Source organism: Trachypithecus francoisi, unplaced genomic scaffold (genome assembly GCF_009764315.1).
Source record: "Trachypithecus francoisi isolate TF-2019V2 unplaced genomic scaffold, Tfra_2.0 Lachesis_group5, whole genome shotgun sequence".
Lineage (NCBI taxonomy): Eukaryota > Metazoa > Chordata > Mammalia > Primates > Cercopithecidae > Trachypithecus > Trachypithecus francoisi.
This window is the reverse complement of record NW_022681470.1, coordinates 93,342,696-93,370,037: the sequence shown is the minus strand read 5'-3', so window position 1 is coordinate 93,370,037 and position 27,342 is coordinate 93,342,696. Positions and strand designations below refer to the sequence as shown.

The window sequence follows — 27,342 nt, the reverse complement described above, 5'->3', positions numbered from 1 at the left end:
GGCAGGAGCCAAGAGAGGGGAAGCTTAAGCCTCACGCAGTTAGGGGTGCGCTGGAGAGGGTGGGGCTCGACTCCGCCACACCCCAACGGTCTTTCCCCCTCCTCACCACTCCTGCCCCCACCCCCATGGATCTGGGACTGCCCCTTTAAGAGCAGTGGCCACTCCTCCCTTCAGACGAGGACCTATTAGAGGCTTTGCCCCGGCGTCGGTGACTCAGTGTTCGCGGGAGCGCAGCACCTACACCAGCCAACCCAGATCCCGAGGTCCGACAGCGCCCGGCCCAGATCCCCACGCCTGCCAGTAGCAAGCCGAGAGCCAGCCGGCCGGCGCACTCCGACTCCGAGCAGTCTCCGTCCTTCTGCCCGAGCCCCGCGCCCTTTCCGGGACCCCTGCCCCGCGGGCAGCGCTGCCACCCTGCCGGCCATGGAGACCCCGTCCCAGCGGCGCGCCACCCGCAGCGGGGCGCAGGCCAGTTCCACTCCGCTGTCGCCCACCCGCATCACCCGGCTGCAAGAGAAGGAGGACCTGCAGGAGCTCAATGATCGCTTGGCGGTCTACATCGACCGTGTTCGCTCGCTGGAAACGGAGAACGCAGGGCTGCGCCTTCGCATCACCGAGTCTGAAGAGGTGGTCAGCCGCGAGGTGTCTGGCATCAAGGCCGCCTATGAGGCCGAGCTCGGGGATGCCCGCAAGACCCTCGACTCAGTGGCCAAGGAGCGTGCCCGCCTGCAGCTGGAGCTGAGCAAAGTGCGTGAGGAGTTTAAGGAGCTGAAAGCGCGGTGAGTTCGGCCAGGTGGCTGCGTGCCTGGCGGGGAGTGGAGAGGGCGGCTGGCCGGCGCCCCTGGCCGACTGCAGGAAGGGAGTGAGAGGGCCTGAAGGCCGATAACTTTGCCATAGTCTCCTCCCTTCCCGGAACTGCCCCCAGCGAGTGACTGGCAGTGTCAAGGGGAATTGTCAAGACAGGACAGAGAGGGAAGAGGTGGTCTCTGGGAGAGGGTAGGGGGGATATAAGGAATGGTGGGGGTATCAGGGACAAGTTAGGGCTGGGGCCGGCCCGAATTCGGTCAGATTGGAATTTGCCAGCTATTTGGAGCCTGAGGGAGGGGCTTAAGCAAAACAGAACTAGCCCTGCCAGCTCGAAGAACTCTGGGCACCCAGGACACATATGAGTAACAGAAAGGGTCCTGTTAGAACTTTGTTGGCGGGCTTGGCACTGTGCCAGCTTTGCGCAAGCTGGCTCTGAACACATGATGCCCACTAAGACATCACTCCCAAGCTGGCATCTGTCCAGCGTGTTGGAGCAGGGCAATCCCCCTTTTCCCTCCCATGGGCTTGGCGGTGGCCCCCTCGGCATGACCTTGTCCTAGGTTCTAAGGGTTGGGAAGCTCTCCCTCACTCTGCCACTCTGCGTGTCTGGGACCTTCCTTGGGCTCTGACAGGCCCACCAAAAGAGCTCTGGGAGATGGGAGATCGGGAGATTGGCTCCCCCGCAGCTCCCACAGCCCTTGGCCTGCTTGGCCCAGGAATGCAAGGGAGGGAGGGAGACAGAGGGCAGAGGCTCCCAGCTCAGGAAGTTGTGTTATGCCCAGGTCTGGCCGCACTCCTCCCTTGGCCCACTGCCTAGTGTCTTCGAGGGTTGGGGGCACTGTCCTTCCCTCCTTGGGGTGAGCCACTTTCATTTTCCCAGCGAGGCCAGGCAGTCTTTGCTCGGGCCCATCCTCTTAGCTGCTGACGTTTTAATCTTTGTCTTATTAAAGTGCTGGAATACAGTGACATTTTTGAAATCCAGCCGTTGGAAGCTTCAGGCCACTCCCACTTTACCCACCCCTGCCCCACCCTACCCCACCCTGCTCAACTCCACCTTCTTCTTTCCTAAAAAAGCCTTGGGAGCTTGGAAGTATAGGACTTCTTCTTCCAGCTCCCCCAAAATTTGGTTCCCTTCTTCCTGCCTTCCCTTTCTCTATGCAGATCCAGGCTAAGAGCACTAACAGGGCTTGGAGAGCCCTAAAGAGCTGTTGGCTTTGACTACTTCTCTCCCTTTTATCAACTACTCCAAACTTCTGCTCTTCCCAGAACCCTTTGCTAGGTGTGGTGGGTGTGGCAGATCCATCACGCTTATTTTTTTTTTTGAGATGGAGTTTCGCTTTTGTTGCCCAGGATGGAGTGCAATGGCGCAGTCTCGGCTCACCGCAACCTCCGCCTGCCAGGTTCAAGCGATTCTCCTGCCTCAGCCTCCCAAGTAGCTGAGATTACAGGCATGTGCCACCATGCCGGGCTAATTTTGTATTTTTAGTAGAGACGGGGTTTCTCCATGTTGGTCATGCTAGTCTTGAACTCCCAACCTCAGGTGATCCACCTGCCTTGGCCTCCCAAAGTCCTAGGATTATAGGCGTGAGCCACCAGGCTGGGCCCATTGCCCTTCTTTCTGAAGAGTCAATGGAAGTTGTGTGTAGGAAGACAGGCTCAACCTTTTTTTCTTTCTTTCTTTTTTTTTTTTTTTTTGAGACAGGGTCTCACTCTGTTACCCAGACTGGAGTGAAGTGGTGCGATCTTGGCTCACCGCAACCACCACCTCCCAGGCTCAAGAGATTCTCCTGCCTCAGCCTCCCGAGTAGCTGGGATTACAGGCGTGAGCCACCACACCCGGCTAATTTTTTTTTTTTTTTTTTTTTTTTTTTGTATTTTTAGTAGAGACAGGGTTTCACCATGTTGACTAGACTGGTCTCAAACTCCTGCCTTCAAATGATCCACCCGCCTCAGCCTCCCAGAGTGCTGGGATTACAGGTGTGAGCCACCATGCCCGGCTATCAACCTTTATTTTGTTTTTTTGAGATGGAGTCTCGCTTTGTTGCCCAGGCTGGAGTACAGTAGTGTGATCTCAGCTCACTGCAACCTCTGCCTCCTGGGTTCAAGCCATGCTTCTGCCTCAGCCTCCCAAGTAGCTGGGACAACAGGTGCCTGCCACCACACCTAGCTAAATTTTGTATTTTTAGTAGAGATGGGGTTTCACCAGGTTGGCCAGGGTGGTCTCGAACTAACCTCAAGTCATCTGCCCACCTCAGCCTCCCAAAGTGTTGGGGTTAAAGGTGTGAGCCACTGCGCCTGGCTTCTTTTTTTCTTGAGATAAGGTTTCACTCTGTTACCCAGGCTGGAGTGCAGTGGCAAGGTCATGGCTCACTGCAGCCTCCACCTCCCTGGCTCAAGCCATCCTCCCGCCTCAGCCTCCTGAGTAGCTGGGAGCACAGGCAAGCACCACCACTCACAGCTAATGTTTTTGTATTATTTTATAGAGATGGGGTTTTGCCATGTTGCCCACGCTGCTCTTGAACTCCTGGGTTCAAGCAATCCTCCTGTCTTGGCCTCCCAAAGTGCTGGGATTACAGGGCGTGAGCCACTGTGCCCAACCTCAAACTTTATTTCTGCTGAAAGAGACCACACCTGTCCTTTTCTTTATTTTTATTGTATTTTTCAGAGACAGGGCCTTGCCCTGTTGCTCAGGCTAGAGCACAATGGTGCAATCATAACTTGTTGCAGCCTGGAACTCCTCCTGGGCTCAAGTGATCCTCCCGTCTCAGCTTCCCGAATAGCTGAGACTAAGGGCAGGCACCACCGCGCTTGGCTAATTTTTTTTTTTTTTCCTTTTTGTTTGTAAAGATGGAAACTTGCTATGTTGCTCTGCTGGTTCCGAAGTTTTGGCCTCAAGCAATCCTCCTGCCTTGGCCTCCCAAAGCACTGGGATTACAGGCATGAGTCACCGGGCTTGACACCAGGCCTGTCGTTTTTCTACTAGTGATATGAACAATTTAGTTAGCAAGACAGATAGGAAGCAAGGAAGGGGAGACCCAGAGAATTCGATGTATTCTTAACCATTCCACTCAACTACCAAATCCCTATGAAGGACATTTTTAGCAATTTTAGCAGTTTTCTGGTCAAAACTTTGATCAGGAAACAGGTTGAATGGATTCGATAGTCTCTTGCTCATCCAACCACGCCAGCTTGTCTCCTCTGCCTCCTAGTGCAGCTGTCCAGACCTGGGACACCAGGCGGGTATGTGCGCACATGGGGCAGGGCGGGGGTGTTGTGTGTACTTGTTATATTTAGCCACCTGCCTCTGTTCTCCCCCACTGATCCTGGCTGGGAAGGCTAGGCTTCCGGAAAAGAGAGGTGGATTGGCACACCTGGATCCCAAGCTGATAGAAAGTGGGGTGAAGACAAAGGGGACTCAGACTGGAGTGTCTGTCCTCTTCTATGCCCACAGTAGGAGGAGCCAGGATTGGTCACTCCCTGTTGGGTCTGCTGTGCTCGGGGTGAGGTAGAGAAGTGGGTAAAGAATTTGGGAGAGGAAAAAAGGCATTTTCCCAACCCCTCCCACCAAAGCCTAGAGAAAAGGTGTTGTCTGGTTTAATGTTTAATTAGAGCTCAGAGTTCAGGGCCAGATTTGGAGTTGGGATGGAGAATTGTTTGTAAGATCCTGTAGCAATTTTTGACTCAGCCTGGGTACCTCAACCACACTCAGGAGTTTGGGGGACCTTCTGTTTGGCTGGATTATAGGCTCCAAGAAGAAACTCCTTTTCCCAGTACTCTCTCTCTCCTTTTTTTGAGACAGGGTCTCGTTCTGTTGCCCAGGCTGGAGTGCAGTGGCGTGATCACAGCTCATGCAACGTCAGCCTCCCAGACTCTGGTGATTCTCCCACCTCAGTTTCCTGAGTAGCTGGGATTACAGATGTGTGCCACCATGCCCAGCTGATTTTTTTTTTTTCTGAGACAGAATCTCGTTCTGTCACCAGGCTTGAGTGCAGTAGTGCGATCTTGGCTCATTGCAACCTCCACCTCCCAGGTTCAAGCGATTCTCCTGCGTCAGCCTCCCAATTAGCTGGGCCTACAGGCACATGCCACCACGCCCAGTTAATTTTGGTATTTTTAGTAGAGACAGGGTTTCACCATGTTGTCCAGGATGGTCTCCATCTCTTGACCTCATGATCCACCTGCCTCGGCCTCCCAAAGTGCCGGAATTACAGACGTGAGCCACTGCACCCGGCCTCCAGCTAATTATTATTATTTTTTGAGATGGAGTCTCACTCTGTTGCCCAGGCTGGAGTGCAGTGGTGTGATCTTGGCTCACTGCAACCTCCACCTCCCAAGTTCAAGCGATTCTCCTGCCTCAGCCTCCTGAGTAGCTGGGACTACAGGCACCTGCTACCATGCCTGGCTAATTTTTTGTATTTTTAGTAGAGACGAGGTTTCACCATGTTGGCCAGGCTGGTCTTGAACTCCTGACCTCTTAATCTGTCCGCCTTGGCCTTCCAAAGTGCTGGGATTACAGATGTAAGCCACCGTACCTGGCCACTAATTTTTTATATATTTTGTAGAGATAGGGTTTCACCGCGTTGCCCAAGCTGGTCTTGAACTCCTGGGCTCAAGCAATCCACCTGCCTTGGGCTTGGTCTCCCAAAGTGCTGGGATTTGTAGGCATGAGCTACCATACCTGGTCCCCCCTGCCCCTTCTCTGTCTCTTTCTAGTCTGTAGCCCAAGGGATTTGGATACCCAAGTGCAGGCAGAATGGGAAGGTTGTAAGCACCAGGGAAGCCCATCTGGAGTCCAGGCTTGCAGCTGGGCCCCACCCCAGGCAAGACAACTGGGTGGATGACTCAGATGCTGCCCCCCTCCCTCCCACCCTGGTGGCTTTACAGGAGACAGCAGGAGACAGGGTGGAGACAGCAGTTGTCTTAAAGGGAGGAATGGTGGTCTGAATGTCTACATCTTCTGCCCCCCTCCCCATTGCATCCTGGAGTCCCTTGCCTGGCTCCTTCCTTAGACCCTCTAGTGGTATCTGGAACCATAGCTCTCTCTAGACAGGCAACATGCACAAGTAATTAGAATCCAGAGTTGAGTTCAGAGTTATGGATTGGGCTGCAGGATAGTGCCAGGGTCTGTGCCTTCCCATGTGAAACTGATGGAGGAAGGCTGAGTCAGAAGTGGGGAGATCCCAGGTCCACAAAGCAGAAGCACTACTTCCCCCACAGCGAGGCCCTGGTGCTCGACAACTTCCTGGATTGCCCACTGTTGCAGCCCCAGTGTGGACACGCAGGGAGATGCAGGCTCCAGTTCATGTAGCCTCTGATCAAGACAAGAACAGCAAAGGCCACAGAGGCACAGAGGCTTGTCCCATGTCACACAGTAAAGGGGTGATAGGTCAGCACCTGAGCACAGACCTTGTAACTTCCAGTTGGGTGTGCTCTTACCATTAAGCCTCACTTCTCTAGCTTGGGGGACAGGTTGGAGGGAGGATCTAGAGGGTGAGGTAAGGTGAAGTCAGGTAGCTGAGGCTCACTTCTGCAGCCTGGAAATTCTGCTCTGGGGCCAGTGACACCTTAATGCTCTATGACCATACTTGGTGGCTCATGCCTGCAATCCCAGTGCTTTGGGAGGCTAAGGCAGGAGGATCACTTGAGGCCAGGAGTTTGAGACCAGCCGGGGCAACATAGCAAGACCCCCTTCTGTACAAAAAAATTAGCTGGTCAACACCTGTAGTTCCAGCTACTCGGGAAGCTGAGGCAGGAGAATCACCTGAGGCCAGGAGTTTGAGGCTATTGTGAGCTATGACTGCACTACTGCACTCCAGCCTGGGAGACAGAGAAAGACCCTGTCTCTGAAAAAGAAGAAAAAAAAAACTCTGCTGTCCTGAAGGGCCTGTTAGCATATGATCAATAGCCTTTGCTCCAGCCTGTACCTGGAAAGACCCAGGACCCCTGCTAGCCCCCAATCGTGAGACTGTCAGAGCCCTGGGAGGCTGGTGATTCTTGTCTTGAGACTATCTCGAGACTTGTCATGGGAATTGTCCACCTGGATTGAAAGGAAGCTGTGCCTTTTGGCAGACCCATTAAGTTAATGGGATTGGAGACCTTTGAGGATGCATGGGCCCTGGGCTTTATCTGAGGGTACCTCCTGGTGTTACCTCTCCAACCCTCCACTACCAAATCCACATTCTTTTTTTTTTTTTTTTTGAGACAGTCTCGCTCTCTGGCCCAGCCTGGAGTGCAGTGGCATGATCTTGGCTTACTGCAATCTCTACCTCCCGGGTTCAAGTGATCCTCCCACCTCAGCCTCCCAAGTAGCTGGGACTATAGGCACGTGCCACATGCTCAGCTAATTTTTCTATTTTTAATAGAGACCGGGTTTCATCATGTTACCCAGGCTGGTCTTGAACTCCTGGGCTTAAGCAATCCACCCACCTTGACCTCCCAAAGTGCTGGGATTACAGGTGAGAGCCACTGCACCCCAGCCCAAATCCACATTCTGATTCAAAGAGAAAGAAGAAGGTGCAGCTAAACCTGGGGGTGAGAAGTACTTAAAGAGCCCAAGAGAAACAAAAGAGAGAATAATTCCTCACTAGGACCCCCTATTGCCTTCCCACTATTGGTGCCCTTGCTTGGCACTTCCCCTGGCCTCCAGGAGTCTGAGACTTACTCTTGCATGGATGTGCCCATTGCCCCCACTCCCAGGTCCACCCCCCAGTGATTTAGTAGCTTAGTATCTGCGCTGAAGCCCAGGACAGCTGGTCGGACAACTGGCAGGAGATCTCTTCACCTACCAACTGTGCTTTCTGCTCCCCTCCCCCTCGCTTCCCTCCTCCCCAGCCCCTCACCGCCCCTAGCAGCTGCAGCAGCCAAGACCAAGTGTTCAGAGGCTCAGACACGAGGGCAGGGTTCATTCCATTCTCACCTCCTTGGGGGCCCAGTATACTGACAGGCCGAGCTCTAATATTATAGGAGATCTCTGGAAGATTGCAGGGTCTCTTATCCCTCAATAAGGGGCAAGGCAAGCCAGGTGCAGTGGCTCACTCCTATAATCCCAGCACTTTGGGAGGCCGAGGGGGACAGATCACTTCAGGTCAGGAGTTTGAGACCAGCCTGGCCAACATGGTGAAACCCTGTCTCTACTAAAAATACAAAAATTAGCCAGAAATTGCTTGAACCCAGGAGATCGCACCACTGCACTCCAGCCAGGGTGACAGAGCAAGACTCCATCTCAAAAAAGTAATACTAATAATAAATAAATAAATAAGGGACAAGGTGATCCACCAACAAAATGACAGGCATTGTGATACAGTAGACACCCTAGCCCTCAGTGCCGTTAGTTCTGGGCGTGGCCCTTTCACTAAATTGCTGTGTGACCTTGAGCAAATCACCTCCCCTCTCTGGCTTTCCTTAGCTGTAAAAGAAAGGGATTGGAGCAGAAACTCTCCAGAGACCTTTTAGGTTCCAAAGTAGTACAGTGACCCACAAAGTGGGAAAACAGTCCTCTAAAATGCCAAGTTATTAATAGTAAAATCAAATATAAATAATGTGAATATAGTTAATAGCTAACGCTGTTCTCAATGAAAATGTTTCCCACAAGCTGTGGAATTAAAAATACTACCACATTTCTCTATTTCCTCATGAAAGTTTATTAGAAATGGTTAAATTGTGATATTACCATCTTGGCAAATGCTTTGTTTTCATTGCTACTAGGAAAGGACAACTCGTTTTCAATGCCTCTCCCTTCTAGACGGTAGAAAGGGCTGTGTCATAGAGTAGGAAAGGGAGATTCTGCACAGGAATGGCTCCCGTTGACCCGCGTTGGGGGCTAGGGCAAAGGCCTAGGAGAGGCAGGACTGTTACCTTAGAGCTGGCTAGGATTAGAGAACAGTGCCTGGAACCTGGGGGAGGGGCACAGTGACCTTGGGCTGCCCACCTTCCACCCTTCCGGCACCCATGCTGGCTCCCCCAACCTGTGGCTGGGCTGGGAGGAGGTCTTGGCCCCTACCAATCTCTTAAGGAAGGGGATAGAGTTTGGGAAGGGGAGTCCTCCCCTCACCCTTGCCTCGCCCAAGTTGTGAGAGAGGAAGCCGGAATCCCGCCTGCCGAAGCCAGGAATAATTCTGGCTGAGATCCCAGGCCCGGCAGGGGCGCTGAGTCACGGTAGAGGGCAGAGTGGAGAGTGGACAGGAGACCCTAAGCTTGTCCAGTCAGGGAAGCAGAGGCTGAGGCGTGGCCTTTTCTTGAGAACTACATTCAAGTTGCAGCAAGAAGGACCGTGGTCTGAATTTGACGGGGACAAATGGAAGGGAGATAGGACACATGAGTCCTTTTAGGGCTGGCTCAGGGGAGCTAGACTTCATTTCAAGGGGTCTAGGTTCTGGGCAGTTGAGAGGAGGCTATTTGGGGTCACCAAGGTTCCCCTTTCTTCCCAAAGCTCTAACACTGCCGCCTTCTGCCGGCTAGGAGAGAGCTGTGTCTTCTGAGGTTAGAGCTGGAATGCAGTGAGACCAGACTGCCTAGGTCCTCCCCCAGTTCTTCTCCTGACCTTGGGGTGTGGCTTCCACTCTCTCCCAGTGTCCTCAGGTTTAATAACTATGTGCCACCAGATGGAAAGTTAAGGGGCTGCTGAATTGGCTTCTTGTGAAGAGAATCCCCTAAATGTCCCTCGTTTTGATCACTGGCCTCCCTCCCTCCCGCTTCAGGACATTCTACTATCTTCTTAGGCCATCCCTCCCTCCTCCAGCCACGACTTCTTTTGCTCTATCCCCAAGCCCCACCCCTGCATTTTTGTGACAACACAGGAATGACTTCTGGAGAGAGAGGCCAGGAAGAAGGAAAGTGGCACTTGGCAGGAGACCTTGCAGGGGGTGGCTGGTGAGGAAGCCAGTCGCCCATTGTCCAGGACCCCAGTGCCCTGGCCTCTGGCCTCAGGCTTCTCCTGCCTCTGTACAATGCCATGTTGATACACCCAGCAGCTGTGACTCAGGCCTGGCCCCCTGCCAGGCCCAGCGCTTCTACTGGAGTTGCGTCTGAACATGTCAACAGGCCTCCTATCCCTCTCTCAGCACCAGTTCTGCCTACTTCAACCCCTCCCTCTGCCTGGAATTAAGACCTGGCTTTGTCTTAGGGAAGGACAGCTGGGAGCCTGGTGGCTCTGGAAGGGGATCTGAGGGACCTCAGACCCTGGGCATATTTGACTGTTTGGCAGGTGTCACGCACGCCCAAGGGAAGCATGTGGAAGCAGAGCCACGCCTGCTGTGGGTGCACGTGCCTGCGTGAGGAGGTCGGGGTGTTCCATCCTGGGGCACCTATGGGATTTTGAGGTGTACGATATGCAGAACTTCACAAGTTGGGGTTTGGGGAAGGCTCAAAGGGCTTCTAAGTCTCTGGAACAGCTGACCCCCTCAGTTCCCCTCTCTCTCTCTCTCTGTCTCTTTTTTTTTTTTTTGAGACAGAGTCTCGCTCTGTTGCCCAGGCTGGAGTGCAGTGGCACGATCTTGGCTCACTGCAACCTCCGCCTCCCAGGTTCAAGTGATTCTCCTGCCTCAGTCTCCTGAGTAGCTGAGATTACAGGCATGCGCCACCATGCCCAGCTAATTTATTTATTATTTTTTCTAATTTTTTGAGATGGAGTCTCACTCTGTTGCCCAGGCGGTAATGCAATGGCGTGATTTCGGTTCACTGCAACCTCCACCTCCCGGGTTCAAGCGATTCTCCTGCCTCAGCCTCCTGAGTAGCTGGGACCATAGGTACCTGCCACCATGCCTGGCTAATTTTTGTATTTTTAGTAGAGACGGGATTTCACCATCTTGGCCAGGATGGTCTCAAACTCCTAACCTTGTGATCCACCCACCTTGGCTTCTCAAAGTGCTGGGATTACAGGCATGAGCCACCACGCCCAGCCTCAGTTCCTCTCTTTAAGGTCTCCTTTCCAGAGAGGCATAGCACCTCGAATGCCAGGGAGGGGAAGTCTCCATATCCTGCCCTTACCCGAGTGGTCGCAGACCCACAGACTAGCCAGGAAACCAAGCAGTGGTTACTTTGCGGGGGTGGGTGGGAGCTATCAAACCTCATGACTGGCCGCACACAAAGGTGTGGGTATGTGTATATCTGAGTGTGGGTGGGAGTGGCAGTTTCACTAGGCCTCCGTATCACTCTCTGACTGGGGTATCTCCCAGCACGTGAGTCAGAGGCAGACACACTTCCCAGACTGTCTTACTGGATCTCTGTGTGTTACTCTCTGCAGTGTTTGTGTGTATTGTGCCATTTTCTATGTTTTCCACCAATCTGCTGTGAATGTCCTCAGGTGACCTGGGGGCAGGTTTTTAGTGCCTGAGCCTACCTGTCTCCAGGCCTTAGTTTCCCTCTGTAAAAGCATAGGAGTTGGTTCAGGAGAAGGTTCCTCTAGAAGCCTTGAGCCTGTGAACCGTCTAGTCTCAGGGTATTTGGGGGACACACAGAAAAAGCCCCACGACCCAACACTGGCTGAAATCAGCAGGGCAGAGCTGAGACAAGCTCAAGTAGGATGAGGGGTAGGGAGGTTTTGGGTGAATGAGAGGGAGGGACAGAGGGAAGGAGGATATACTGCAGTAGGAGGAGTTGCTGGAACCAAAGGAGGAGGGGTGGTAGGAACGTGCAGATTGACTTGGGGTGTCAGCAGAAGACGCCTCGTCACATGGCAGGAAGTCAGCCTGGGCAGAGGTCTAGGTATCCAGGAGGGGCTGGGTGCAGTGGCTCACACCTGTAATCCCAGGACTTTGGGAGGCTGAGGTAGGAGGATCATGTGAGGCCAGGAGTTCAAGACCAGCCTGGCCAACGTGGTGAAACCCTGTCTCTACTAAAAATGCCAAAAATTAGCTGGATGTGGTGGCAGGCACCTGTAATCCCAGCTACTCTGGAGGCTGAGGCACAAGAATTGCTTGAACCCAGGAGGTGGAGGTTTCAGTGAGCTGAGATCATGCCACTGCACTCCAGCCTGGGCAACAGAGCGAGATTCTGTCTCAAAAATAATAATGGCCGGGCGCGGTGGCTCACGCCTGTAATCCCAGCACTTTGGGAAGCCAAGGTGGATCACGAGGTCAGGAGATTGAGACCATCCTGGCAAACACAGTGAAACACCGTCTCTACTAAAAATACAAAAATTAGCCAGGCATGGTGGCAGGTACCTATAGTACCAGCTACTCAGGAGGCTGAGGCAGGAGAATCGCTTGAACCTGGAAGGCGGAGCTTGCAGTGAGCAGAGATCGCACCACTGCACTCCAGCCTGGGGACAGAGCAAGACTCTGTCTCAAAAAAAAAAAAAAAAAAGAAAAAGAAAAAATAATAAAATAGAGGCTGGGCGTGGTGGCTCATTCCTGTAATCCCAGCATTTTGGGAGGTGGAGGCGGGTGGATCACCTGAGGTCAGGAGTTTGAGACCAGCCTGGCCAACATGGTGAAACTCTGTCTCTACTAAAAATAGAAAAATTAGCCCGGCATGGTGGTGCAGGCCTGTAATCCAGCTACTCGGGAGGCTGAGAAGCAGGAGAATCACTTGAACCTGGGAGGCGGAGGTTGCAGTGAGCTGAGATTGCACCGCTGCACTCCAGCCTGGGTGACAAAATGAGACTCCATCTCAAAATAATAATAATAGTAGTAATAATAATAATAATAATAATAAATGAAAAAAATTTAAATTAAAATTTAAAAAATGAGATGCCCAGGAGGATACAGGAGAGCATTTGCCACCAGGTGGGCTCCCTGTACCCACCTGGCCACAGGGGGCGACGTTCCTGGGAGATAGGAAATGCCCAGGGGCTGGGAGACCCTCTGCTCTTCTGCTCCCTTCCTGTGTGCTGCCTGGCGATGGGGAACTCTGAGGGCTGGTGAGCAGGGTTGCCGGGGAGTGGGTCTAAGGAGTCCCTGCAGGGCTGGGCCAGCTCCTCCACCTCCCCTTTGTCTTCCCCTCCCACTTGTTATTTTTAGCTACAGTGTCTGCCCCTCTTGCTTCTCCCCCAGACTGGGAGAGGAAATGGAGGCCTCTCCCTCGGGCCTAGCATGTTGCCCCCAGCAACCGGGCGCAAACAGGCCTGTGGCCAGCCCTGGCTTCCATATCTGGCATCAGAGTTGGGCTGAGCAGGGTGACTCAGAGGGTGGGTCAGTGCCTGGCCTGGTGCCCACCCAGCCCCTTTGCTGTGCTGGTGCCTTTCTTCCCCAAACAGCCCCAAGGGCCCGGGCCTGCTGCAGCCCGGGAGCCAGGCTTCCTTGTCCCACCAGGCACAACCCCGCAGACCACTGCTTTGGGTCACACTTGCAAGTGCCAGCTCTCATTTCTACCTTATTCTTTCCTCTCTGTTCCCCTCCCTACCCCGTCTCTTCCCTCTTTCTGAGATCAGATTTGCCAGTGATGGGAAGAGTTAGAAACAGGATGCCCAGCCCTTCTCGCCTCACGAGGCCGCTGGGATGCAGCCACTCCTGTGCTTGGGGAACCTGGAGGATGCAAGGGAAAGGACTGGCGCTCTGTTGGCACAGCACCCAGCCCGGGGCAGGACGCGCGCGAAGCCAGGGTCTCCCCTGTGAGCACTAGAGGATTTCCCGACCCCTGCCTGGGTATTGTGTGCCTGAGCATGAATCACCTGAGGGGCGCAGGTTCCCACCCTTCCCAGCTCCTCTGGCCTGCCCCACCCTGTCTTCCCTGCGAACCCAGCATGGGGACGGCACTCAGCATGTGCCCAGCTTTCCTGATGCCAGCCCCCAGTGGACTGGGCTGCACCACCACCCTGGGGCTGAATGCCTGGCCAGGGTCTACTTTGGTCCCTGCTAGGTCTGAGGGCCCCTCCTAGGAAGGAAATGGCACTTGGGGGCAGGGGCAGGGAGGAGGGAGGAGAGACGCTGGGCTCTACTGTATCCCTAGTCATTTCTTGGGGTGTGCGTGTGGCGCCCTGGCCACAGAGCTCCTGAGGTCTGAGTCATGAGCCCATGGGTGATAGTGGCTTCTTCCCTGCAGATGGGAGCTCCCCGTGCCTGACTAAGAAAACCACAAAGGTTCTTCCTCGCTTCCCTCTCTGCTCATGGTTTCTCTCATCTGCAGGGTGTGTCTTAGTCCTTTAATCTCCTCTCTTTGCAGTGATAGTGAAAACCTCCACGAGGGAAAGACATATACCCCCCTTACTTTCTTTGTGTATTTTTTTTGAGACGGAGTGTCGCTCTGTCACCCATGCCGTGGTGCAGTGGCACAATCTTGGCTCACTGCAACCTCTGCCACCCGAGTTCAAGTGATCCTCCTACCTCAGCCTCCTGAGTAGCTGGGACTACAGGTGCCCACCACCATACCCAGCTACTTTTTTTTTTTTTTGAGATAGAGTCTCACTCTGTTGCCCAGGCTGGAGTACAGTGGCACAATCTCGACTCACTACAACCTTTGCCTCCCAGGCTCAAGCAATTCTCATGTCTCAGCCTCCCAAGTAGTTGGGACTACGCACATGCACCACCATGCCCAACTACTTTTTGTATTTTTAATAGAGTCAGGGTTTCACCATGTTGGCAGGCTGGTCTCGAACTCCTAGTCTCAAGTGATCCACCCGCCTCAGCCTCCTAAAGTGCTGGGATTACAGGTGTGAGCTACCACGCCCAGTCAGCCCCCTTACTTTCTTTGGAGACCATATACTGTGGCTTGTGCCAAAGTGGTATAGCATGGATTTCCAGCTCCCCTGTCTACTTGCTGCGGGACCCTGGACGTAGCTTTCTGTGCCTATTTCCTCAATTGCATAGGAATAGCACCTATCGCATAGGGTAGCTGTGAAGATGACATGAATTAACATAATATTTAGAGCAGTGCTTGGTACCTAATAGGCTCTATGTAAGTGTTTGCTATTATGTTATTATTATCACTGCCACCACTACTTTTGCAAGCAGCAGAAGGTGAAGAGGTTAGCCTGAAGAAAAAACTTCTGTCCTCATCAGCCCATAAGCTCGCAGGGCACAGGGACCATGCATCTCTGTTTTCCTCAGTTGGTGTCTGCCAGGCACTGGCAAGGAAAGGCTGTTACCAGGGGGAACTCCTGGAATTCCTCCTGGTACCTAAGGAGGCTGGGGAGACAGGACTAGGGAAGAGGTGCCCTTGAGACATCTGAAATCATCCCATTGCCTTACAGCTTTCAGCTCAGGCTGGCTGGTCGGAGGAACACTTTGTGCCATAGTGTCTGCCCTCTTCCTCCTCCTGGCTTCTCCCTTCTCTCTGGAACTTGTGGCTTAGGAAAGCAGTGAGGTGAAGGAGGAAGAACCTTAGATCAGCAGCTAGAATTGACTGGAATGCTGCTGCTGGCTTGCGGTAATTGACACTGGACCATTCACCTTCCTCCTCTGTGCCTCAGTTTCCTCATCTATAAAAGGGAGAGGGTTGAGCTGAACCAACTCTAAGCTCCTTCTAGTTCTCTAAATTCTGAGCGCCTCCCAGTACAGCCAGCTGCAGCTGTTAGCCTTCAGGGTAGGGAGGCCTCTTCTGGGAAGCCCCAGCCAGCCTGGGAGTCAGCCCAAGGAGCTCGGAATCTAAGTCTGCCCCAGTCGTTTTACCAGCGGTTTTTCTTCATTCTCCCTCCTCCCCCTGCAGCTGCTTCAGCTTCGGAAAAGTTCTGAAGTCATGGAAAGTTGGGGCTGTGCTCCCAGCCAGGGGCTGGGCCGGATGGCAGCCAAAACCTGAGCTGGGTTTTGACTTTATTTTTAGCTTTTCTGACTGAGGCAGAGGAGGGAATACATTCTCCGGTTCTGGAAGGGGCTCTTTTTTGCAGGAGACAGACACTTGCGTTAAACAACTTGTTCTGAAGTGTGGCCAGAGGCCTGGGCTGAGCAAGTGTGCAGGCTGGGGGAGCTCCCTCTGACTTTTCACGTCCTTCCCCTGCCCCTCTGAGTGTCACTCTATCCTCCTCTCTGCTTGGTGGGGGGAGGTGGGGGTGACTCCTTTTTTGGACTCTCCTAAGCCGATGACAGAACACTGCCTGGGTCTCGTCCTCCAGAGCTTCTGCAAATCTAGCCTTCCCTATCCCTCTTCAGAGTGAACTGCTGGGCCTCTTGGAGTTTAGGGCTTTTGTGGTAGGAGAAAAATGTTGGCAGGGCTGCTTTTCTCCTTTCCAGGATAGATTTTTCCTTCTGCCCACGCTTGGTTTTCCTTTTTTCCATCTGCTGTGGTGGGCTCATGCTTAAGCACTGATGAGTTACAGATGGCAGCTGGAACCAGGTCCTTTGGATCTTTCCCTCCACTCCCTGGGTCTGCTGCTTTTTCCCACCCTATATTTGTGAAGGGATTGTAACATCTAGAAAGTTCCTGGGTTCTCTGGAGGTTTTTAAGAAAATAGGACCTTTCTATTTCTCCAGTCCACTAGCAAAAATAATCAGGGGCCCAGAAAAGGTGAAGGAGGTGGCAGAGACAGCTCTGTTTGACTGGTTATAGCTAAAGCTTTACCCACTTTGAGGAGCAGGGAGGCTTAAAGCTGGGGCCCAGATAGACCTGGAGGCCTGGGATCCACATCTGGAGGCAGATGCTGAGGCTGTGGTAGATGGATAGGGCTCAGCCTTCTCCCAGGGCATGGATGAGGCAGGAGGGAGGGAGGCAGGGACCCCTCTGTTCAGTGCAGATCAGGGCACCCAGACTGGGTCCTGAGAAAGGAAAGGGTCAATATTGTGCCTGGTTGTCCTTGTCTGAGGTCCCTCTGAACTCTAACCAGACTTTCCTTCCCCACAGTCCCACATGTGTAAAAGGGACTAGGAGAGGTGACCAGTACCTTTGGGGCTCAGACCGAGAAGTGCTAGGGGCAAGTGGGCCATGAGCTTAGTTGTCAGGCTCCTCTGAGGGAGGGAAGCTTGGCCAAAGGGAAGTGGGTGGAGTCCAGGGAGAAGGCTAAGGCCCTGTGTGGGAAGGGGCAGGAGACAAAGGTACCCCTGTCTCTTTGGGAAAGAATGGGAGGAGAGAGAGGGAAAAGCATTCATATCACGGGGCAGAGCTCTGCCCTTGGCCCCAGGCACGTTCCTGAGCCCTGACTCATGGGAAGGGTGGAAAAGCAGGAAGGGGGTTTTCAGGGACCTTAGGGAGGTGGGAGTCCAGCCCCAGAGGCAAGCAGATGCAAACCAACCTAATGCAAGGATGTCCTCTCCTGGTAGTTGCAGGGACAGCAGCGCCAGCCCCCGTGGTTGCCCTCTTGGGAGCCTGGCACTGTCTAGGCACGCAGATTCCTTCTCTTAAATCCACTCTCCCCTCTCTTCTTTAGCAATACCAAGAAGGAGGGTGACCTGATGGCTGCTCAGGCTCGGCTGAAGGACCTGGAGGCTCTGCTCAACTCCAAGGAGGCCGCACTGAGCACTGCTCTCAGTGAGAAGCGCACGCTGGAGGGCGAGCTGCACGATCTGCGGGGCCAGGTGGCCAAGGTGAGGCCACCCTGCAGGGCGTGCCCATAGCCCCACCTAACACATGTACACTCACTCTTCTACCTAGGCCCTCCCCCATGTGGTGCCTGGTCTGACTTGCCACCTGATTTCAGAGCCATTCACCTGTCCTAGAGCCATTTCAACCACTGAGGCCACATCTTATCCTAATTTGACTGCCCAAGGGATCTACCACAGTGAATTTAAAATAATCCAGGAGGCCAGGCGCGGTGGCTCACACCTGTAATCCCAGCACTTTGGGAGGCCGAGGCGGGCGGATCACGAGGTCAGGAGATCGAGACCATCCTGGCTAACACGGTGAAACCCGTCTCTACTAAAAATACAAAAAATTAGCCGGGCATGGTGGCGGGCACCTGTAGTCTCAGCTACTCGGGAGGCTGAGGCAGGAGAATGGCGTAAACCTGGGAGGTGGAGTTTGCAGTGAGCTGAGATCGTGCCACTGCACTCCAGCCTGGGCGACAGAGCGAGACTCCGTCTCAAAAAAAAAAAAAAAAAAGAAGTGGATGGCTAATTACATATAGGACATGTGTTAATAATGCTTTGTGTATATATAGTGGCCTTTACATTCAAAACACTCTTCTCCAGTTTATCGTGTTAAAAGCTAGGAATTGGGCCAGGCGTGGTGGCTCATGCCTGTAATCCTAGCGCTTTGGGAGGCCGAGGTGGGTGGGTCATTTGAGGTCAGGAGTTGGAGACCAGTAGTCCCACCTGTAATCCCAGCTACTTGGGAGGCTGAGGCAGGAGAATCGCTTGAACCCGGGAGGTGGAGGTTGCAATGAGCCGAGATCGGGTCACTGCACTCCGGCCTAGGTGACAGAGCGAGACTCCATCTCAAAAAATTAAAAAAATAAAAATAGGCCGGGCACGGTGGCTCAAGCCTGTAATCTCAGCACTTTGGGAGGCCCAGACGGGCGGATCACGAGGTCAGGAGATCGAGACCATCCTGGCTAACATGGTGAAACCCCATCTCTACTGAAAAATACAAAAAGCTAGCCGGGCGAGGTGGCTGGCGCCTGTAGTCCCAGCTACTCGGGAGGCTGAGGCAGGAGAATGGCGTAAACCCGGGAGGCGGAGCTTGCAGTGAGCTGAGATCCGGCCACTGCACTCCAGCCCCGGGCGACAGAGCGAGACTCTGTCTCAAAAAATAAATAAATAAAAATAAAAATAAATAATAAATAATAAATAAAAACTAGGAATCAAAAAAGCAGTTTATTCCTAATTTCACAGTCTCATCTGTTCATAGCGGGGCCAGGATTAGAGTCAGTGGCCAAGTTTCCATCCTGGGTTCTTTCCCTTCCCAGGCCCTAACATCATAGTGTACCAGGGAAAGACCCAGAGAAGCCACCAAACCAAGGCTGGGCCACCTTCCTCCTGGGTCTGGTCTCCTGCCTCCCAGTTGTACCCTTCCCCCAGCCCTTCCTGGATGCACTGATCAGCCTGTGCTTCCTTCCCCTGTTTTTCTTTTTTTTTTTTTTTTTTGAGACGGAGTCTCGCTCTGTCGCCCAGGCTGGAGTGCAGTGGTGCAATCTTGGCTCACTGCAAGCTCCACCTCCTAGGTTCACGCCATTCTCCTGCCTCGGCCTCCTGAGTAGCTGGGACTACAGGCGCCCGCCACCTCGCCCAGCTAGTTTTTTTGTGTTTTTTAGTAGAGACGGGGTTTCACCGTGTTTGCCAGGATGATCTCGATCTCCTGACCTCGTGATCCGCCCGTCTCGGCCTCCCAAAGTGCTAGGATTACAGGCGTGAGCCACCACGCCCGGCCGCCCTGTTTTTCTTATAAATAGAGACATGTTCTCTCTCTCTCTCTCTTTTCTTTCGAGACGAGTCTTACTCTGTCACCCAGGCTGGAGTGCAATGGCACAATCTTGGCTCACTGTAACCTCCGTCTCCCGGGTTCAAGCCATTCTCCTGCCTCAGCCTCCTGAGTAGCTGGGATTAGAGGTGCCCACCACCATGCCCAGCTGCTCTTTGTATTTTTAGTAGAGATGGGGTTTCACCATGTTGGCCAGGCTGGTCTTGAACTCCTGACCTCAGGTGTTCTGCCTGCCTCGGCCTCCCAAAGTGCCGGCATTACAGGTATGAGCCACCACGCCCGCCAAAGCATGTTTTCTCTATGTTGTCGAGGCTGGTCTTGAACTCCTGGCCACGAGAGTTCTTCCTGCCTCAATCTCCCAATGTGCTGGAATTTTAGGCATGAGCCACCACACTTAGCCCAGCCTGTGCTTTCTTAAATGAAAATCTAAGCATACGGCTGGGCGGATCACGAGGTCAAGAGATCGAGATTATCCTGGCCAGCATGGTGAAACCCCATCTCTACTAAAAATACAAAAATTAGCTGGGTGTGGTGGTGCGTGCCTATAGTCCCAGCTACTTGGGAAGCTGAGGCAGGAGAATCGCTTGAACCTGGGACGTGGAGGTTGCAATGAGCCGAGATTGCGCCACTGCACGTCTTGCCTGGCGACAGAGTGAGACTCCATCTCAAAAAAAAAAAAAAAAAAAAAAAAAAAAGAGGCCAGGTGCGGTGGCTCACGCCTGTAATCCTAACACTTTGAGAGGCCAGCAGATCCCAAGGTCAGGAGATCAAGACCATCCTGGCTAACACAGTGAAACCCCATCTCTACTAAAAATACAAAAAATTAGCCAGCCTGGTGGCGAGTGCCCATAGTCCCAGCTACTCGGGAGTCTGAGGCAGGAGAATGGCGTGAACCTGGGAGGCGGAGCTTGCAGTGAGCGGAGATCGCGCCATTGCACTCCAGCCTGGGTGACAGAGCAAGACTCCGTCTCAAAAAAAATAAATAACAAAAAAAGAAAATCTAAAATCTAAGCATGGTGCTCCCCTGCTCAAACATCCTCAGGTTCTTTTCATGGCAGATAAGGGCATCTCTTCATGAGCTAGCCCCTGCCTACTGACCCAGCCACCTCTCCCATCCCTTCCCACCCCGTACTTCAGGCTTCAGCAGTACTGATCTTTCCAAAGACCCCAGAACATGCATGCCTTCATACTTCTGTGCCTGTACATGTTTGTTTCTGCCCTTGAAGTCATGATAGTAACTCTCTGTAGGCCCTGCTAGCCTGTCCCTTGGGTCTTAGCCTCTTGGAGGCCTTCCCAGAGCCCCCCACAACTACCCCAGGCTTACTTTGGTTTCTTCTCTCATGTCCCCTCAGTACTTTGCACATACCTCCTTTATAGCATTTGCTATGTTGTGCCAGAGAAGGGAGTCCTGTGGTTGGGGGGCATATATCTTTTCTTTTTTTTTTTTTGGTTTTTTGTTTTGTTTTGTTTTGTTTTTGAGGCGGAGTCTTGCTCTGTCGCCCGGACTGGAGCTCAGTGGCCGGATCTCAGCTCACTGCAAGCTCCGCCTCCCGGGTTTACGCCATTCCCCCTGCCTCAGCCTCCCGAGTAGCTGGGACTACAGGCGCCCGCCACCTCGCCCGGCTAGTTTTTGTATTTTTAGTAGAGACGGGGTTTCACCATGTTAGCCAAGATGGTCTCGATCTCCTGACCTCGTGATCCGCCCGTCTCGGCCTCCCAAAGTGCTGGGATTACAGGCTTGAGCCACTGTGCCCGGCCTTCTTTTTTTTTTTTGAGACAGAGTCTCACTGAGTTGCCCTGGCTTGAGTGCAGTAGTGTGATCACGGCTCGCTGCAACCTCTGCCTCCTGGGTTCAAGTGATTCTTGTGCCTCAGCCTCCTGAGTAGCTGGGACTACAGCATGTGCCACCATGCCCGGCTACTTTTTTGTATTAGATATATCTTTTCTTTCTTAGCACAGTACCTGCCGAGAGTGAGTGAGATGTCCTGACCTCTGCAGGCATCCAGGGCTCTCCTTCCCTGGACCTGTTTCCACATGTATAAAGGGGTGCACGGGCAGCAGCCCACCTCTCAGCTTCCTTTCAGTCATTGTATTCTGCGACCCCTTTTCCTCACCTCTGCCTGCTTCCTCACAGCTTGAGGCAGCCCTGGGTGAGGCCAAGAAGCAACTTCAGGATGAGATGCTGCGGCGAGTGGATGCTGAGAACAGGCTGCAGACCATGAAGGAGGAACTGGACTTCCAGAAGAATATCTACAGTGAGGTGGGGACTGTGCTTTGCAGGCCAGAGAGCTGGGACTGGGTGATGACAGACTTGGGCTGGGCTAGGGGGGACCAGCTGCATGCAGAGCTCGCCTTCCTATGTCCCTTGGCCTAGTGGACAGGGGGTTGGGGGTAGCCAGCATTCAGCTCCCAGGTTAAAGTAGGGCTGGTAGTGGCTCATGGAGTAGGGCTGGGCAGGGAGCTCCGCCCCTGGGTCTTGGCCTCCCAGGAACTAATTCTGATTTTGGTTTATGTGTCCTTGTTCCAACCCTTCCAGGAGCTGCGTGAGACCAAGCGCCGTCATGAGACACGGCTGGTGGAGATTGACAATGGGAAGCAGCGTGAGTTTGAGAGCCGGCTGGCGGACGCCCTGCAGGAACTGCGGGCCCAGCATGAGGACCAGGTGGAGCAGTACAAGAAGGAGCTGGAGAAGACTTATTCCGCCAAGGTGCTTGCTCTCCCCTGGTTCCCTCACTACCTCTGCCCTCGGCAGCCCTACCCTTGCCCACACTGGGCTATTCCTTGGGATCAGGCAGATGGTGGCAGGGAGCTTAGGGTGGCTCAGGACCTGAGGCTATAGCAGTGATGTCCAACTCAGGCCTGTGCCTCCACCCCTCCCGGTCACCACAGTCATAACCTTGTGTCCTCCCCTCCAGCTGGACAATGCCAGGCAGTCTGCTGAGAGGAACAGCAACCTGGTGGGGGCCGCCCACGAGGAGCTGCAGCAGTCTCGCATCCGCATCGACAGCCTCTCCGCTCAGCTCAGCCAGCTCCAGAAGCAGGTGATACCCCTCCTCACCCCTCCCTCCAGGGGCCTGGAGTCTGGGCAGGATGCAGGCCGGAAGCCTGGGGTTGGGGGTGGGGGGTTCCTGAGGAGGAGAGGGATGAAATGTGTCCCCAGGACCACAGAGAAGGGCCGCAGGATGTGGAGTCAGACGGCCTGTGTGCTGTTTCTGTACACTCTTACCTCACCTTCACTTCTCAGGGCTTTAGTTTTCACATTCGAAAATGGAGGCTGTTCTTAACCTCCCCAACTCAGAGTTACCATAAGACTCTGCAATGTGAGGTATTAAAAGCATCAGTATTGTTCTAGCTGGCTGTGCCATTTGTGACAGGAGAAAAAGGGTCTAGCCTCAGAACAAGAGGTTTCAGTTAGACAAGGGGAAGGACTTCCCAGTTTCCAGCCAAGACTATGTTTAGAGCTTGTGATGGGCTCTGATAAGGGCTCTGGGGAAGCCTCTGATTGCAGATCCTGGAGAGGGTAGCCAGGTGTCTCCTATGCCGACCCACGTCCCTCCTTCCCCATACTCAGGGCCCTTGGGAGCTCACCAAACCCTCCCACCCCCTTGCAGCTGGCAGCCAAGGAGGCGAAGCTTCGAGACCTGGAGGACTCGCTGGCCCGTGAGCGGGACACCAGCCGGCGGCTGCTAGCGGAAAAGGAGCGGGAGATGGCCGAGATGCGGGCAAGGATGCAGCAGCAGCTGGATGAGTACCAGGAGCTTCTGGACATCAAGCTGGCCCTGGACATGGAGATCCACGCCTACCGCAAGCTCCTGGAGGGCGAGGAGGAGAGGTGGGCTGGGGAGATGTCAGGGAGGTGCTGGCGGTATCCTCTGGCCGGCGAGTAGCCTTCACTAGACCCCCACTTGGTCTCCCTCTTCCCAGGCTACGCCTGTCCCCCAGCCCCACCTCGCAGCGTAGCCGCGGCCGTGCTTCCTCGCACTCATCCCAGACACAGGGTGGGGGCAGCATCACCAAAAAGCGCAAGCTGGAGTCCGAGAGCCGCAGCAGCTTCTCACAGCACGCACGCACTAGCGGGCGTGTGGCCGTGGAGGAGGTGGATGAGGAGGGCAAGTTTGTCCGGCTGCGCAACAAGTCCAATGAGGTAGGCTCCTGGTCAGGGTCTAAGGGGATACAGCTGCATCAGGGAGAGAGTGGCAAGACAGAGGGATGGCATGTGGAGAGAGGAACATCCCTCCCCTCAGAGGGTGGACCAGGGTGAGCCTGTATATCTCCCCCACACTCTAGTTCCAGGCCTGGCTCCTGGACTCTTTGGCTGTGAGACCTTGAGCAGGTTATTTAACCTCTCAGAGCATCAGTTTCCTCATCTATAAAATGGGGACGAGGCCGGGCGCGGTGGCTCACGCCTGTAATCCCAGCACTTTGGGAGGCCGAGGCGGGCGGATCACAAGGTCAGGAGATCGAGACAACGGTGAAACCCCGTCTCTACTAAAAATACAAAAGATTAGCCGGGCGTGGTGGCAGGTGCCTGTAGTCCCAGCTACTCGGGAGGCTGAGGCAGGAGAATGGCTTGAACCCAGGAGGTGGAGCTTGCAGTGAGCCGAGATCACGCCACTGCACTCCAGCCTGGTGGACAGAGCGAGACTCCGTCTCAAAAAAAAAAAAAAAAATGGGGACGAATAATGATCCCTAAGTCTTTGAGTTGTCAGGAAGATGAAAGATAAGATATCTGTGTGCCTGGCTCTGCGTATATGTCCACAGATCATGGCTATTATTCCCAGGGGGAAGGACAGTGACAGGGGTGGGTGTAGATGGAAGGAGAGGCCTCAATTGCAGGTGGGCAGAGGGCTGGGCCCTTGAGCAAGATAGACCCAAGAGCCTGGTTGAGCCTCCCCCACCTTCCTCTTCCCTATCTTCCTGGCAGGACCAGTCCATGGGCAATTGGCAGATCAAGCGCCAGAATGGAGATGATCCCTTGCTGACTTACCGCTTCCCACCAAAGTTCACCCTAAAGGCTGGGCAGGTGGTAACGGTGAGTGGCAGGGCACTTGGGACTCTGGGGAGGCCTTGGGTGGCGATGGGAGCACTGGGGTAAGTGTCCTTTTCTCCTCTCCAGATCTGGGCTGCAGGAGCTGGGGCCACCCATAGCCCCCCTACCGACCTGGTGTGGAAGGCACAGAACACCTGGGGCTGCGGGAACAGCCTGCGCACGGCTCTCATCAACTCCACTGGGGAAGTAAGTAGGCCTGGGCCTGGCTGCTTGCTGGACGAGGTTCCCCCTGGTGGCCAACATCGGAGCCAGCTTCCCCCAACCCAAGTTAGTCAATTCAGGGCCCCTTTCTAGAGCTCTCTGTTGCAGGCCCCAGACTTCCCCACCCAGTAGGCAAACCAAAAGATGCTTCCTCAACAGCACAAGGAGTAGAAGTTAGACTGTGAGGATTGTTAAAGGCAGAGCCATACTCCTACCCGGAGAGCTTGACAGTGTCCCTCTGGAGTGGAAATGAGTTCCTTAGCTCCATCACCACAGAGGACAGAGTAAGAAGCAGGCCGGACAAAGGGCAGGCCACAAGAAAAGTTACAGGTGGTCACTGGGGTAGACATGCTGCACAACCCTTCCCTGGCCCTGACCCTTAGGCCTGGTCCCATGTCCTTGCCAGGAGGTGGCTATGCGCAAGCTGGTGCGCTCAGTGACTGTGGTTGAGGACGACGAGGATGAGGATGGAGATGACCTGCTCCATCACCACCACGTGAGTGGTAGCCGCCGCTGAGGCCGAGCCTGCACTGGGGCCACCCAGCCAGGCCTGGGGGCAGCCTCTCCCCAGCCTCCCCGTGCCAAAAATCTTTTCATTAAAGAATGTTTTGGAACTTCACTTGCTGGCCTGGCCTTTCTTCTCTCTCCTCCCTATACCTTGAACAGGGAACCCAGGTGTCTGGGTGCCCTACTCTGGTAAGGAAGGGAGTGGGAACTTTCTGATGCCATGGAATATTCCTGTGGGAACAGTGGACAAGGGTCTGGATTTGTCTCCTGGGAAAGGGAAGGGAGGACAGACGTGGGGCATGCCCGCCCTGCCTCTCTCCCCCGTTCCTGTTGCATGCATATCCTCTCATTTCCCTCATTTTTCCTGCAAGAATATTCTCTCTCATTCCTGCCCCTCATCCAATTAATAGTGCATGCCTGCTGCCCTACGAACTTGCTCCCTTTCTCTCTTCTTTTCCTCTTAAGCTCAGAGTAGCTAGAACAGAGTCAGAGTCACCTCTCTGGTTCTCTGTCCCCAAGTCTTCCTGAGCCTTCTCCCCTTTTATGTCTTCCCTCCCCTCCTCCTGGCCCCTGGCCTCCCAAAGCCCTGTTGCCCACTGGCTCCTTGGGCACAGAACCCCACCTTCCTGCCTGGCGGCTGGGAGCCTGCAGGAGCCTGGACCCTGGTTGGGCCTGAGTGGTCAGTCCCAGACTCGCCGTCCCGCCTGAGCCTTGTCTCCCTTCCCAGGGCTCCCACTGCACCAGCTCGGGGGACCCCGCTGAGTACAACCTGCGCTCGCGCACCGTGCTGTGCGGGACCTGCGGGCAGCCTGCCGACAAGGCATCTGCCAGCGGCTCAGGAGCCCAGGTGGGCGGACCCATCTCCTCTGGCTCTTCTGCCTCCAGTGTCACGGTCACTCGCAGCTACCGCAGTGTGGGGGGCAGTGGGGGTGGCAGCTTCGGGGACAATCTGGTCACCCGCTCCTACCTCCTGGGCAACTCCAGCCCCCGAACCCAGGTGAGTTGTCTTTGCTTTGTCTCCAAACCCTGCAGGTGGGTCACTGGTCATCGAGGGGTAGGACGAGGTGGCCTTGCAGGGGGGAGAGCCTGCCTTCTCTTCCGCAGCCCGGGGGAGTGGGAGCCTCCTCCCCACAGCCTGAGTCCTAGACAGCCTACCCCTGCTTCCTGCCCCTCTCGTCTGAGCCCCAGACTGGAGGGCAGGGTCAGGGCTGGAGTGTGAGAGATGGGGGAGATGCTACCTCCCTTGTAGGAGCCAGGGGAGGGAGGGTCCAGGTCCAGGCCCTGCTGCTCACACCCCTCTCCTCTGTCTTCTCTTGTAGAGCCCCCAGAACTGCAGCATCATGTAATCTGGGACCTGCCAGGCAGGGGTGGGGGTGGAGGCTTCCTGCTTCCTCCTCACTTCATGCCCACCCCCTGCCCTGCACCTCATGGGAGGGGGCTTGAAGCCAAAGAAAAATCACCCTTTGGTTTTTTTCTTCTGTATTTTTTTTTCTAAGAGAAGTTATTTTCTACAGTGGTTTTATACTGAAGGAAAACACAAGCAAAAAAAAAAAAAAAAAAAGCATCTATCTCAATCCTAATTTCTCCTCCCTTCCTTTTCCCTGCTTCCAGGAAACTCCACATCTGCCTTAAAACCAAAGAGGGCTTCCTCTAGAAGCCAAGGGAAAGGGGTGCTTTTATAGAGGCTAGCTTCTGCTTTTCTGCCCTGGCTACTGCCCCCACCCCGGGGACCCCGTGACATGGTGCCTGAGAGGCAGGCATGGAGGCTTCTCCGCCAGCCTCCTCTGGACAGCAGGCTCACTGCCAGGCCAGCCTCCGAGAGGGAGAGAGAAAGAGAGGACGGCTTGAGCTGGCCCCCTGGGCTTGGCCTCCCGTGATTCCACTACACCTGGCTGAGGTTCCTCTGCCTGCCCCACCCCCAGTCCCCACCCCTGCCCCCAGCCCCGGGGTGAGTCCATTCTCCCAGGTACCAGCTGCGCTTGCTTTTCTGTATTTTATTTAGACAAGAGATGGGAATGAGGTGGGAGGTGGAAGAAGGGAGAAGAAAGGTGAGTTTGAGCTGCCTTCCCTAGCTTTAGAGCCTGGGTGGGCTCTGTGCAGTCACTGGAGGTTGAAGCCAAGTGGGTGCTGGGAGGAGGGAGAGGGAGGTCACTGGAAAGGGGGAGAGCCTGCTGGCACCCACCGAGGAGGAGGAAGGCAAGAGGAGGTGGAGGGGTGTGGCAGTGGTTTTGGCAAACACTAAAGAACCCTTGCCTTCCCATTTCCCATCTGCACCCCTTCCCTCCTCCCCAAATCAATACACTAGTTGTTTCTACCCCTGGCTGCTGTGGTGTCTTTGTTGGTGGACGTCACTGTGTGTACTCAGATGCAGACTCTCGGGCACACGCATGCACACACACACACACACACACACACACACACACACAGCACCACACGGTCACTGCATCCTCCTGCTCATTGCTGCCCAGTCCTGCCCTGCTCCAGGGAAAACAGTTAGAGATCAGAGCACTTTGGGTGCACATCTGAGCACTCGGTGGTGGCTGAGGGGGAAAGCCTTT

General features: G+C 54.3%; 1 protein-coding gene across 2 annotated transcripts; it reads left to right on the top strand.

The window, feature by feature from the left end:
- LMNA (lamin A/C) lies at positions 1–27,098 on the top strand. 2 transcript variants are annotated; one of them, XM_033195550.1, is made up of 12 exons: positions 1–779; positions 17,039–17,195; positions 21,161–21,286; positions 21,563–21,733; positions 21,942–22,067; positions 22,638–22,858; positions 22,951–23,170; positions 23,951–24,058; positions 24,143–24,262; positions 24,684–24,773; positions 25,512–25,781; positions 26,104–27,098. In XM_033195550.1, exons 1-12 carry the CDS (start codon positions 424–426, stop codon positions 26,128–26,130), a joined length of 1,992 nt encoding a protein of 663 aa, XP_033051441.1. In that variant the 5' UTR covers positions 1–423; the 3' UTR covers positions 26,131–27,098. The 2 variants fall into 2 exon arrangements, with proteins under 2 accessions (XP_033051441.1, XP_033051442.1); XM_033195551.1 differs by lacking the exon at positions 1–779 and adding an exon at positions 12,563–12,664.
- Positions 27,099–27,342: the final 244 nt, after the last annotated feature.